General features: G+C 44.7%; 1 protein-coding gene across 3 annotated transcripts in view; it reads left to right on the top strand.

Annotated features, from left to right (window-relative positions):
• Positions 1-215: 215 nt before the first annotated feature.
• Positions 216-14,665, top strand: part of camsap3.L (calmodulin regulated spectrin associated protein family member 3 L homeolog) — a 63,610-nt gene continuing 49,160 nt past the window's right edge. For 2 of the 3 annotated variants that reach the window (XM_041587124.1, XM_041587123.1), the window contains exon 1: positions 216-639. In XM_041587124.1, coding sequence (XP_041443058.1) covers positions 540-639 — 100 coding nt within the window. In that variant the 5' untranslated portion in view covers positions 216-539. The remainder of the gene's footprint in view (positions 640-14,665) is intronic. The other variant, XM_018253601.2, reaches the window with a different exon arrangement.

Raw genomic sequence — 14,665 nt, 5'->3', positions numbered from 1 at the left:
CAGCGAGTGGCTATGACTATATACTGACTATATATAACACTGAATATAAAGCAGGTTGCTCTATGGATTCACAAGAGATTGTAGAAAACTGACGAGAAGCTGCTGTGAGTCACGGGCTCAGCTCGGGGAGGAATTGGCTGACTTCCTCCATTGTCTTCTTCTGAATTACCTGTTAGAAAGAACAGCAGGCCCCGCCCCATGGTGAGGTCACGGGGAAAGAGGGAAGGAGGGGGGAGGGGAGGAGACAGTCAGTGCACCTGAGACAGCGGCAGGGAGAGAGCGAGAGAGACAGAGCGAGGGACTGAGGCGAGAGAGACAGACAAGGACACCGACTCAGGAGACCCCCATGAACACATAGAGAGGTGCTGAAGGACAGCTCCCGCCTCTGCCCCCTTGTATTCCACATTTCAGCTCTTCTGCCTGTTGTTTGTGTCAAGCCGACCCCCCTCCTCCTCCCCGACTCCATTCAATTTAATCTCCCCTGATACTGATGGATCTAGCGCTGCACTAGCCTCACACTGCGACCCAGGCCCGAGCCCATGATGGTGCCTGTGATTAAAGCCCTGGATGTGTATGATGCTCAGCAGGCCCGGCTCTCTGCCTCCCTCAGCTGGATCATCTACCGATACTATGGACAAGGTAAGTGCCCCTCCCTCTGTCTCAATCACATTGCACCTGCCTACAGTCTGTCCTGCGGGGCATGCTGGGAACTGTAGTTCAACCATCTCTATAGATCTTCCATTTGTCATCTCTAAACCGATACAATCCCTGGAATCAAGAGACTCTCCCCAGCTATAAACCTGGATCTAATCCCTGTCATTAAAGGCCGTCTCCTCCCAAATCCTCCATGTCTCAGTGCTGGATATATATATTCAATTTACATATATATATATTTCACAAAAGCCTTGTATATCTTGTTAATTATATCCTTATAAACGGTGACTAGTGATGTCATCAGTTGTAAACGGTCAGGACTGATGTCATCAGTTATAAACGGTGAGTAGTGATGTCATTCCTGTCACATGACTCACTGAAACGTGTGTATTATAATAAATAAAATACCCCTTGTTGGAAAGTGTGAGGATATTTGAAGTCACCTCGGAGTTCCATGACCTGTATAAAAAGCCGTCGGCCTCGTGCTTTTAGATGATCAAGGAACTCCTGGGTGACTTATAATATCCTTATATTTTACAACAGGGGGTGTTTTATTCATTATAGCATAACCAGTTCCCCCTGGAGGTGTTTTTCCCCTCACCCCTTTAAATCTTCATTAGAATGTGTAGAGGGACTGGAAAGACCCTGAACTTCATCTGTTCTAAAGGGGATTTACTACCCCCCCCGAAAAATGAATAATAATCCAGCTGGCTGATTAAAAATGCAAGGTGAAACAAAAGCAGGTTTATTTATTCATAGGCACCTTTTCTTTATGGGAGACGTGGCCATTTAACTTGCCCTTTATCTGCCAATAGGCTAATAAACCTGAAATGACAATGACATGATTGTGCTCACACCCAACTCCCGGCGGCCCCTCTCTCATTATGGGTGGGGGCCTCTCCCACCTTCTCAAACACCTGCAGGCTTGTTTGGGAGAAACCAAAGTCAAAATGAGGATTCCCCCCCCCCATGTATCCGCCCACGTGTCTTTTTTTTTTTTTTTTTAAGTCCTTTAACAAAATGGAAATTATGGGGTCTCTATCTATTGTTCTGGTTTTTTTTCTTTGGCATTTTTTTGGAGGGTGTGTCTTAGAAATAACTTGATTCCCCGCTGTGTTGTGAGACAGGCAGGTTTGATTGCATTTGACATTGGATTATGTAATGAGAAGGCATTGCTGTGTGCAGAGTTGTAGGTAGTTGTACAGCAGCCCTACTGGTATTGCTACTACTTCCACTGTGCCTCCTCCAAGGCCGAATGTTGTAGTTTAACCACAAGTGCAGGTCTGATATCTCTGAACGAGTCCCCTGGGCCCTGAGTCATGGAAAAGCCTTGGTCAGATGGTGTCGGTTCACCTGGGAGAGTTCTACTAAGCAGCGCTGCCCATTACTACAGCATTGTAAGAGCTCGTGCGTTACACCTGCTGACGTCTTGCTTTTGTATCATATGTACAACTACACCTCCCCATACATAGGGAGATCTGCTCGTTTGGCAACATCTCCAATTCTCCCCTTTATACCCTCCTTGTATATCGGGCTGATCCAATTGGGGACCCCGATATCGCAGGTCGTATCCAAGACCTCATCAACAAAGCGATGCAGTCCTCAACCCAAAGGGATTTTTAAACCCGCAGATCAAGATCTGGCCGACCAGCGAAGTCTGTAGGAGGGCCTCATACACTGCCCAATAAGCTGCCAACTTAATCTGTTGGCAGTTTATATCTGCCTGTGTATGGGGCCCTTAAGGCATTTCTACCGTACTGGCTGTTTGTGTCTGTATAAACCTCATTATCCCTGAAGTCATCTCTAGGCTGATGTGCACGTATCAGTGATCACTTTATTATATTTATATTTCTGGCAGCCTGGTCATTATCAGCAAATAGAGACACCCAACACCACTATACAGAACAACCTGGCCCTGGTCATTATCAGTGTAAAGAGATACTCGGCATTATTATACAGAGCAGCCTTGTCATTATCACCATATATCGATACTCAACATCATTATACAGTGCATCCTGCTCATTATCAATATATAGAGATACCCCGCACAACTATACAGAGCAACCTGGCCCTGGTCATTATCAGAGTATAGCGATACTCAGCATCATTATACACAGCAGCCTGGTCATTATCAGAGTATAGCGATACTCAGCATCATTATACACAGCAGCCTGGTCATTATCAGTGTATAGAGATACTCAGTATCATTATACACAGCAGCCTGGTCATTATCAGTGTATAGAGATACTCAGTATCATTATACACAGCAGCCTGGTCATTATCAGTGTATAGAGATACTCAGCATCATTATACACAGCAGCCTGCTCATTATCAGAGTATAGCGATACTCAGCATCATTATACACAGCAGCCTGGTCATTATCAGTCTATAGAGATGTTCAGTGTCATTTTATAGTGCAGAGCTTGTCCGCATGGTAATACAGGGCAGTGTTTTTTCATGGCTGTACCTTTTATGAAGCTCCATTACCCTGTACTTCTAATCGAGTGCAGTGCAGCAGTGCAGAAGGCTATCTTGCCGTAGGTTACCAGGTGGAGTGTAATGAAGAGACTTTGCCTCCCCAAAAAGCTGCCAACTGCCATATATTGCTATATACTGATATATAATAATAAGTTCTCCAGTGGAAAGTCTTATTCTGGTATCCTCCCGAATGCAAATGTCACCCTCTTCCCTGCTTATGACTGTACATGTTATAGGGGGATGCTGGGAGTTGTAGTGTAGTGACAGACTGCTTGTCTCGGCTTTATGCTGCTATTAGGGACAGACTGTACCCAGTTTATAGACAGCGGCCTGTGGATTATCATGTGAGTTGAGCGTCTCTCCTGCTGCCGCCTCTCTTTGTTCTGGCTGTATGAATTAAACATTGCAGAGGAGCATGTCAGGAGAATCCCCGCTGCGTAACGCCTGCATGCAGCAGCTCCACCATTCCCTCGCTCCATCACTCTGTCGCTATGACATCACTGTGTTACAGTGGGTGGGATGGGTGACAGTGGAGGCTTGGGTGCTTTTGTCTGTGCACTATAGGGAGCAATTGCCATGTGCATTAGGGTGCTAGAAACAGAGCCATGCTTGTGGCTCACCTCTGTTTATGTATCTATCTATGTCTGTCTGTCTTTATGTATGTATGTCTGTCTGCATGTCTTTGTCTGTCTGTATGTCTATCTGCATGTTTGTCTGTCTGCATGTTTGTAGCTGGGTAAGGGTGCTGGGAGTTCTCTATGCCCGTGAGAGCTGGTGTGCTGCATGGGAAGAGAGAGCTGGTTTGTTAGAAGAGATGCTAGATGATAGGAGGCACATGCAATGCTTTATATATAGGAATTTGTGTGGCTGTTCAGAAACCCCAGGGGGATATTTGTGAGTAAGATGTAATGATGGTGGTACAGATATGGGATCTCTTATCTGGAAACTCATTTTCCAGAAAGCTCAGAATTATAGAAAGTTTGCCTTATACTTGATCCACACTAAGAGATAATTAATCTTTATTGGAAGCAAAACCAGCCTATTGGGTTTATTTCATGTTTACATGATGTTCTAGTAGACTTAAGGCATGGAGAGACAGAAAGATCCTTTATCCAGAAAACCCAGGGTCCCGAGCATTCTGGATAACAGGTCCCATGTATGTACCAAAATCTGCATATGCCAAAAGGATAGAGAGCTGAAGACTATTTTAATGGTGATTTCCTACAGAGAAGCTCATGGAGTCAATTAACAATCCCCGTGGGCCTTAAAAATCCCTTGAAGGCAACTCTGACCTGTGAAGCTTCAGTCAGACAATCGCATGGAGGCTGAGGACCTGTGAAGCCTTATAGGGTTTAAGGTCAGGATCTGAAAGTTGTAGTGTAACAATCTTCTCTTCACACCAATATGTATACCAGTGATCCCCAACCAGTACCTCGTGAGCAACATGTTGCTCTCCAACCCATTTGATGTTGCTCACGTTGGTCTCATAGCAGGTGATTATTTTTCTATTCCAGGCAAGTTTTAGTTTCATAAAAACCAGGTCTATGGCCAAACAGGGCCTCTTGTAGGCTGCCAGTCCACATAGGGGCTACCAATAGCCAATCACATCCCTTATTTGGCAATACCCAGGAACATTTTTCATGCTTGTGTTGTTCCCCAACTCTTTTTACATCTGAATGTTGCTCACGGGTGCAAAAGGTTGGGGACCTCTGATGTATACAGTGCAGGAGATACAGGTATGGGAGCCATTATCCAGAAAGCTCAGAATTAAAGGAAGACCATAGATCCATAGACCCTGTTTAATCCAAAAAAATGTTTTAATTATTTCATCTATTTTAGTAAAATAGTAGCTTGTACTTGATCCAAACTAAGATATAATGAATCCGTATTGGAGGCAAAACCAGCCTTTTGGGTTTATATAATGATTACTAGGGATGCATCGAATACAGGATTTGGTTCGGGATTTTTTTCCAGCAGGATTCAGCCGAATCCTTCGGCCTGGCCGAACCGAACCCGAATCCTAATTTGCATGGGAGGGAAATCGTGTGACTTTATGTCACAAAACAAGGAAGTAATAAATGTTTTCCCTTCCCACCCCTAATTTGCATATGCAAATTAGGATTCGGTTCGGTATTTGGCCAAATCTTTTGCGAAGGATTCAGGGGTTTGGCCAAATCCAAAATAGTGGATTCGCTGCATCCCTACATTTTATAGTAGATTTAAGGTATGAAGATCCATTATCCGGAAAACCCCAGGTCCCATCCCCATACTAAGTTCCATCTTACAGGAGATTGTGCTTCAGCTAGCCGGAGAGCTTCATATTTCCCTTCAATAGGTGCTCGGCATGATAAAAGCTCCTGGTATTGACCGAGATGAGCAACAGAATGGAGAAAGTTGGGCAGAACTCTTAAACTTCATGTTGTTATCGGCACCCATAATGACTAAGGCTTCTGGCTTACTATGTGCAGTCACCATTGTGGATACTCGCTTTCCCTGCCAAAGGCAATAGTCCCACACACTAGTGATAAATAATAGATGAACTTAACCAGTGAAGAAGCCTTTATGTATTATGCACAGTGAGCAAAGAGTCCACACAAGGAACTGACACCAGTAAAAATGTGCAAATGTGCAGTAATGTTGGCGAACATGCTTCAGTGAGGGACACTGACCCCAATGTAAAATCTTCTGACATTAATATTGAGCAGGGATTTAATTACCAGGTTTGGTTTGTTGGGATAGGGTGCTTGTAAGAGGGTCTACCTGTCTTGTAAATTTGAAAATTTCTCTACCTCCGTTTCAGCCTCCTCCTTCCCTTCAGCTACATCAGGAGCCCCCTGACTGCCCCCTCCACCAACTTCAGGGCTCCCAACCCTCCCCTCCACCAACTTCAGGGCTCCCAACCCTCCCCTCCTTCAACTTCAGGGCCCCAGATGCCCCCTTCTTCAACTTCAGGGCCCCTGACTCCCCTCCTTCAGCTTCAGGGCCCCTAACCCCCCTCTTTCAACTTCAGGGCCCCTGACTCCCCTCCTCCAACTTTAGGGCCCCAGACGCCCGCTCCTCCACCTTCAGGGCCCCAGACGCCCGCTCCTCCACCTTCAGGGCCCCAGACGCCCGCTCCTCCACCTTCAGGGCCCCAGACGCCCGCTCCTCCACCTTCAGGGCCCCAGACGCCCGCTCCTCCACCTTCAGGGCCCCAGACGCCCGCTCCTCCACCTTCAGGGCCCCAGACGCCCGCTCCTCCACCTTCAGGGCCCCAGACGCCCGCTCCTCCACCTTCAGGGCCCCAGACGCCCGCTCCTCCACCTTCAGGGCCCCAGACGCCCGCTCCTCCACCTTCAGGGCCCCAGACGCCCGCTCCTCCACCTTCAGGGCCCCAGACGCCCGCTCCTCCACCTTCAGGGCCCCAGACGCCCGCTCCTCCACCTTCAGGGCCCCAGACGCCCGCTCCTCCACCTTCAGGGCCCCTGACCCCCCTCCTCCAACTTCAGGCCAGCTACCCGCAGCCCTCCTTTAGACAACTTCCTCCCTGCCCCCAACCAGCACGTACCTGCTTTCTTGCATTGGTCTGGGCAATCTGGTTGCTATAGTCCAAATACCCTAGCAACCATGCATTGATTTAATGAGGGACTAGAATATGAATAGGAGAGGATCTGAACAGAAAGAGGAGTAATAACAAGTAGCAATAACACTACATTTGTAGCCTTACAGAGCATTTTAGATGGGGGTCAGTGACCCCCTTTTGAAAGCTGGAAAGAGTCCAAAGAAGAAGGCAAATGGTTAAAAAACTAGAAAAGTTGTTTAGAATTAGCCATTCTATAACAAACTAAAAGTTAACTTAAAGGTGAACCACCCCTTTAATGTAGAAAGTTTTATACTCTCTCTCCCTGCAGAAATAAATCTGATTTGTATGTTTGCTGATTATCCAGTGTGTGTGTGTTTTTATACATGAGATCACACTGTACTGGTAGATCAGTAATCGGCGTGATACAGTGCACCCCCTCCCTGTGCATACGGAAAGCAGAACAAACCGACAAGGAATTTGAATGAACTTTGAATAGAGAGCAAAGTGTTTGGTAAATAGCACCACGCCGGAGAGATCCGTACACAGTGTCCTGTATCTGTAACAGCCCAGAACTGCCGTGTGTTCATATTCACACCAAGGGATTGGCCTGTAATCCAGCAGTTTGTAACGGCACAGAACCAATGGTATATTTACTACCAAATATTTTGGTAAATTAGGTTGATAAAAGGCCCAAGTCCAGGTCACAACAACATCCATTAATTTTTATAGCCAATAAGAGCAGAGGTCTGTGCAACAGATATATCTGTAGTAGTGCAGAACTTCAACTATCTATGTTATAAATTCTATTCTGTTCGGTACATCTGTTTGTTCTCTTCTCCTAAACCCTTAATTGGTTTATTTTCTTTATTGCGTCATTCTTCAACAAGCCAGAACAATGCAACCCACAAAGCCTCCCTCCTGCGGTTATTAGTCGCTTATTATGTTCCCTTTATTAAACCTGTTGCTCCCTATCTTAATAACCTTGTCTATGGATTCATTCCTGCTAATACACTATTATTATTATTATTATTATTATTATTGATTTTTATAGCATATACATGCTCTGCAGCATTTCCATCAGCGTTTTACATCATTCCTATCAGTCACTGCCCCAGTGGAGCTTACACTCTAATACACTCCTGATATAACAAAGACTATGGCCAGTTTTACCAGGAGCCAGTTAAGCCTGTATGTTTTTGGTGTGTTGGGGTGGGGAAACCTTAGTACCTGGAGAAAACCACAGACACAGAGTGAACATACAAACTTCTTGCAGTAAGTTCAGGTTAACTATGAGGTGTAGTTGTGCAGACTGGGAGATGCACCCACCACACAATGTTTTTTTCAGATTGTTCTCTAGAAATAAAGACTTTTTTCATTTTGTATTTTTTACCGTCTTTCCAAAATCTATGAATGTGTCTCTGGTGTTGGAGTCAGTACTTCAGGTGCAGACTCTAAACTGTTACAATTTTGCAACATTAGTTGATACATTTCTCAGCAGCATCTTTGGAGTATTAGCAACTATTGTATCAATACTAACCGATTCTTTTAATGAAACTCTGGGATTCTGCTCAGCGGGGCTAAAGATAAGAAATGGATCAACTAAATGTATCAATGTAGGACAGTTTAGAGGGTCGGCGACCCCCTTCCAGAGCAGCTTTAAAAAGGTGAAAAATTACTTACACTTCAGTATTAGAAGATTGGTGACACATAGAAAATAGAAAGTAATTGGAAAGTCTTTTTCTGGTGAACTATCTGAAACCAACTCAACTGAAAAAATGTTGGAAGGTGAACAACCTCTGTATTGTTGTTGTCCAAGCCTAGAAATGCAGTATACAGTATGTTTGTAGTTGTGCAGGCTGGGAGGCACACCATGCAAGCTTACATCAGTTGTCCAGGGCTAGAGATGCACTATATATTGTGAATGTAGTTGTGCATGCCGGGAGATAACACCATAAAAGGTTAATACAGTTAGTTATCCAGACCTAGAGATGCACTGTATAGTATGAATGTAGTTGTGCAGGCTGGGAGACACACCATGCAAGCTTACATCAGTTGTCCAGGGCTAGAGATGCAATATATATTGTGAATGTAGTTGTTCAGGCTGGGAAACACACCATGCAAAGTTAAAGCAGTTTTCCAGGCCATAGAGATGCACTGTATAGCATGAATGTAGTTGTGCAGGCTGGGAGATGCACTATGGGCTGTAAATGTAGTTATGCAGGCTGGGAGATACAGTATGGAGTGATGCACTATACAATATAAATTTAGCTGTGCAGATTGGGAGATACACCATGCAACGTTAATGCAGTTTTACAGGCCTAGAGATGCACTGTATAGTATGAATGTAGTTGTGCAGGCCGGGAGATACAGTATGGGCTGTGAATGTAGTTTTGAAGGCCGGGAGATACACCATGCAAGGTTCATACAGTTGTCCAGGACTAGAGATGCACAATACAGTATGAATGTAGTTGTGAAGGCCAGGAGATGCATCATGCTAGGTCATTGTAGTTGTCCCGGCATAGAGAAGCACCATGTAGTTGTAAAAATGTAATTATAGTTTGTTGGAAGAAAGCGGGTTATTAACCTGTACATGGAACGGCACTGTTACCCCATTTCTAAACTCCAGTCTTACTGTAATGTTGTACAAGAACAGAACCTATTGCCTCTGGGTCTGGGGACGCATTATTCTTATGGACAATTTTTAAATACTTTTTAACTGCAACAGCTTTTGAAGCAAGCGCCGCTCCTATAACCTTCACATTGTGAGAAGCAAATTCAAATTTCTTGCTAAAGGCCAATCGTTGAATTGCTTTGGAAGCACCGTGAGACACACAAGCTCTGCAGCCTACAATGGGGTCATGTGGTACACGGCACAGAGACATTCGGAGCAATTAACAAAACCGTTGACCTAGGGTTAATGCGGCAGGAATGCTGGGTTAATTAGGGCAAGAGGGAGGGGTGGTGGTTATTAGTGAGAATATTAAATACTCTCCTGCGTCCCTTATTGCCTCCATGTACATTTTATCCTGGGGTAACCCAGTTTGTTATAGAATATCATTTTGTGCCGATTACAGAACGCCATCTTGTTTGGCAACAAATTGCCTTTATTTGAGGCTCTTTAGGTTTAGTGGAACAAGGAACTAATGTTCAATTGTTACGGTTAGTAATGTTGCCTTACAGCACTGGGGTCCTGAGTTCCATTCCAACTGAAGCTCCATCTCTATAGGATAACCCTCCTACATAGGAATAGTCTGGTTTCAGTAAGAGAAGAATATTTAGTTACTAAACCTGTTGTTTAAATACCTAGGTCTTAAATGTCATAAACTTTTCATACCTTAGTGTGTGTTTGTTTAATGCCGCAATAGATTGTCAGCTCTGCAGGGCAGGGAGTTCCCTCCTGTCTGTATATACTGACAAGTGTCTCAGGGAGGGTTCTGTTTCTTTCATCACCTCTACCTCTCCTGCTCCTGATTGGCTCCCGGTGACCTCAATAAGGGTGTAGCGGTTAAGGTGTCGGCGATTTGAGTAGGGGTTGCTCATAAATAATTTAAGTGGTGTGTTTTCCTTTCCATTATAAAAAGGCAGCTTGTTGAAACTCGCAGGGAATACACAGAATAGCATTAACATAAGATTTGCTGTTTACAACGTTTACCATGAATTGTTTAGGAATAAAGGAGAAAGGTTTGGAGCTGGGAGTGAGTTTTGCTTGATCTCATGGGACAAATGGCAGAGAATTATAAGATGGGTAAAACAGGACCTTTCATCATACATCTAATGTTTCAGACTCAGAAGTCCAAATATCTGGCTCTTGTGCTCTCACTGAGCAATTAAACGCTGTGTGATGTTATTCAGTGGCAATGGCACCTGCACTGTTCCACCACAATCCTGTTTCTGGGAATTTGCCCACCAGCCCAAAATCATTGCACCCTAAGCATGTGCCTCTGTTGCCTACCCCTTCCTCTGGTTCTGACAACTATAGTAGGGAGAGATGGTGTCTATAGTAACAGTGGGGTAATAGTCTTTGGGAAGGGAGTGTGACTGTGGGATAGCAGGTATAGTAGGGAGAGATGGTGCCTATAGTAACAGTGGATAATAGTCTCTGGTAAGGGAGTGTGACTGTGGGATAGCAGCAATAGTAGGGAGAGATGGTGCCTATAGTAGCAGTGGGATAATAGTCTCTGGGAAGGGAGTGTGACTGTGGGATAGCAGGTATAGTAGGGAGAGATGGTGCCTGTAGTAACAGTGGGATAATAGTCTCTGGGAAGGGAGTGTGACTGTGGGATAGCAGGTATAGTAGGGAGAGATGGTGCCTATAGTAACAGTGGATAATAGTCTCTGGGAAGGGAGTTTGACTGTGGGATAGCAGGTATAGTAGGGAGAGATGGTGTCTATAGTAACAGTGGATAATAGTCTCTGGGAAGGGAGTGTGACTGTGGGATAGCAGGTATAGTAGGGAGAGATGGTGTCTATAGTAACAGTGGATAATAGTCTCTGGGAAGGGAGTGTGACTGTGGGATAGCAGGTATAGTAGGGAGAGATGGTGCCTATAGTAACAGTGGATAATAGTCTCTGAGAAGGGAGTGTGACTGTGGGATAGCAGGTATAGTAGGGAGAGATGGTGCCTATAGTAACAGTGGGATAATAGTCTCTGGGAAGGAAGTGTAACTGTGGGATAGCAGGTATAGTAGGGAGAGATGGTACCTATAGTAACAGTGGATAATAGTCTCTGGGAAGGGAGTTTGACTGTGGGATAGCAGGTATAGTAGGGAGAGATGGTGTCTATAGTAACAGTGGATAATAGTCTCTGGGAAGGGAGTGTGACTGTGGGATAGCAGGTATAGTAGGGACAGATGGTGCCTATAGTAACAGTGGGAATAATAGTCTCTGGGAATTAACTTTCTTTCTGCTCTCTAGGTTCCTCATCCCTCTGACACAAACCATGTTTATATATTTCTTTTAACTGTTTGTAGTTATTACTATTGGCAGATCATGAAAAACATATGGTAGAAATGACTATGAAGATTTTCATTCATCCAGGTCATGGTATATCTAGTATAGGTAAATCTACAAACAACTGGACTTGCTGAGTAATCAATGAAGACGTTTCACTACTCATCCGAGCAGCTTCTTCATTTCGACTTACTGGTGTTGGAAGTCCTCGGCATATAAACTCTTCCACTAATCCAATCACAATGGCACATTGTATCTCTTCAAAGAGAGATTCTGTGTAGTTACTGTGATAGGATCATCCAATGTGTCATGCAATTCCTAGAAAGAGGTGTTACTTGTGAGAGTTGCATGAATGGACGCCACATACTTTGTCAACCTTTTTTTATAGACAGAAACATGGCTGTGCAATGGGTTCTCCAGTCTCTCCCATTGTAGCAAACTTGTACATGGAGGAAGTGGAAAGGAGGGCCTTACTTAATTTCCAGGGAACTACACCAAGTCACTGGTTCAGGTATGCGGATGACACTTGGGTTAAAATCAGATCCAATGAAGTGGCGGCCTTTACAGAACACATTAACTCAGTGGACAATAACATCAAGTTCACAAGGGAAGATGTCCATGAGAACAAACTTGCTTTTTTGGACTGTTTGATATGCATCCAAGAGTGGGGTAACTTGAAGACGGAAGTATACAGGAAACCCACTCATACAGATCAATATCTGTTGTTTGATTCCCACCATCCGCTGGAACACAAACTGGGTGTCATTCGAACCCTGCACCACAGGGCGGAAGTTGTGGCAACTGATACAGAGTCCAAGGACAAAAAACATCTTAGAGGGGCTTTGAAAGCGTGTGGCTACCCAGACTGGGCCTTTGTCAAAACAGCAGCAACCAAGCCCAACAGGAACACCAATAGAAATAAGCGCACGGAGACACATTGTAGGCGAAACATAGGAGGGCGAACTCTACAGGGGAAAACTCAGCTGTCTTTCTACACTTAAAAGACAAGGGACACACCTTTGAAGATAGCAAGGTCCAAATATTGGATAAAGAAGACCGCTGGTTTGAACGAGACGTGAAAGAGGCGATTCATGTCAAGGTGGAGAAACCATCCCTGAACAGAGGCGGGGGCCTTCGACACCACCTGTCTGCTACATACTGTCAGGGCCCGAAGGCTCAGTTTGAGGTAGCGGACCAAGGAGGAAGCTTAGAGGTTTCCAAACACAGTTCGCAGTACAAATGGGGTCAAGAATATGGGTAGTCAGACGGGCAGAAGATCAGTTCAGGCGGCAAGGATTCGTAAACGGAACAGGCAGAGGTCGAGATCAAGAGTCCAAAAACACAATAGTCGCACCCAGGAACACAGTGAAGTAGAACCTATTCAAGGGCAAAGGCAGTAGGTCTCAGACGTCCTTTAAAGCTGAATTTTGGCGCCAAAACGTGCGTGGTGACGTCCTGCGTCACGTGCTGACATTGCACGTCGACGCTGCACGTTTTGACGCCGGCGTCGTGACGTTTAACGCTGGCGACAATTCGCTGTGTCCAAACGGAGGTGCCATTGCTGACTTCCCACATGGTCTGCCCTGGGCGCCGCCATTTTGGATAGGACGCTGGCGGGGAAGGACATGCCGGACCGCGCTCCTTACACATACAATGCTGTTCTAACATCTGTACCCCGGCGGTTTCAGAACACTTCACAAGTCCATTCATGCAACTCTCACAAGTAACACCTCTTTCTAGGAATTGCATGACACATTGGATAATACTATCACAACTACACAGAATCTACACCTCTGTGAATTTCTTCAGATGTCCTCTCTTTGAAGAGTTACAATGTGCCATTGTGATTGGATTAGTGGAAGAGTTTATATACAGAGGACTTCCCACGCCAGTCAGTTGAACTGAAGAAGCCGCTCGGATGAGTAGTGAAATGACTTCATTGATTACTCAGCAATTCCAGTTGTTTTTAGATTTACCTATACTAGATATATGGTAGAAATTGTGGTTGAAGTCTCACCTAGTGTAAACTGTATGCCCCGTTAGGAAGTTGTCAATCAGTTACGGAGTAATGGTGGCATCAATGCCTGATGGTCCCAGTTTATACCCCAAGCAATGGCAAATTACACCATCTGCAGAGATAGCCCTTTCTGTACAAGCAGTCATTTAATCTCTGTACACTTTAACAGGCAACTCATCTCCACTCAAAAACCTTTTTACTGGTGCTTCCATTATGTCAGCAGCCATTGACGGGCCAATAAGAGGCATATTGTGTGTTTCTTGGCTGAGGTTCAGCGACGTAAAACACTTGGGAACTCAAGGGTCTAAGGTTGCTGTGCTGTCATCAACGAGCAGAGACTGTGGAACTTTTAAAGGGGAAATGTCGTCAGAATGAAGTTGAAGTGCGGGAACTTGTTAGAGAAGATTGCTGCGGTGGTTATTACTTATTGGCATTCGATATACAAATGATGTTTTCTTAAAGCTTCTCAGAAAGTAAGATGAAGGGCGTCACTGAGGCAGTTGATATGGTGCCCTTTACTTTGTGCTGAAGAATGTTTATAATAATTTTGGAGTTAAATAGTTGGGAAATGTCTGTTTATGGACTATATGGCTGCATTACACAGCTGCTCGCTTCTCCCTTATTTGAACCAATCCATCATGGGCCCTTGGGAATGAACTGGGAGTTCCACCTGTAACTATACAGACATGCCACAGGCAGGGAACTGGCACTGAGTTGTATTGTGTCATTCTGAAGAAGAGGTGCCCATCCTGTATGAACATGTGATGGGGAGGTCGGGTACTTTGTGGGCAAGCTCTTGGGGAGTTCTGTCAATATTTGAGGATATGGGAGGATGTATAATTATCCCAAACTCAGGTTTTAATAAAAGATTAGAGGGTGAGGATTATACGCTTTATATTATTGCTCAGGTTTTGTTCTCATGATGTAACACATGTAGATGTCAAAAAGGTGAAACTTTTTCTACCAACCCATAATAAACAGAGGTTTTGCTTCCTGGTGAGCTG

This window comes from Xenopus laevis, chromosome 3L, assembly GCF_017654675.1.
Source record: "Xenopus laevis strain J_2021 chromosome 3L, Xenopus_laevis_v10.1, whole genome shotgun sequence".
NCBI classification, from domain to species: Eukaryota; Metazoa; Chordata; class Amphibia; order Anura; family Pipidae; genus Xenopus; species Xenopus laevis.
This window is presented reverse-complemented; position numbering and strand designations above follow the sequence as displayed.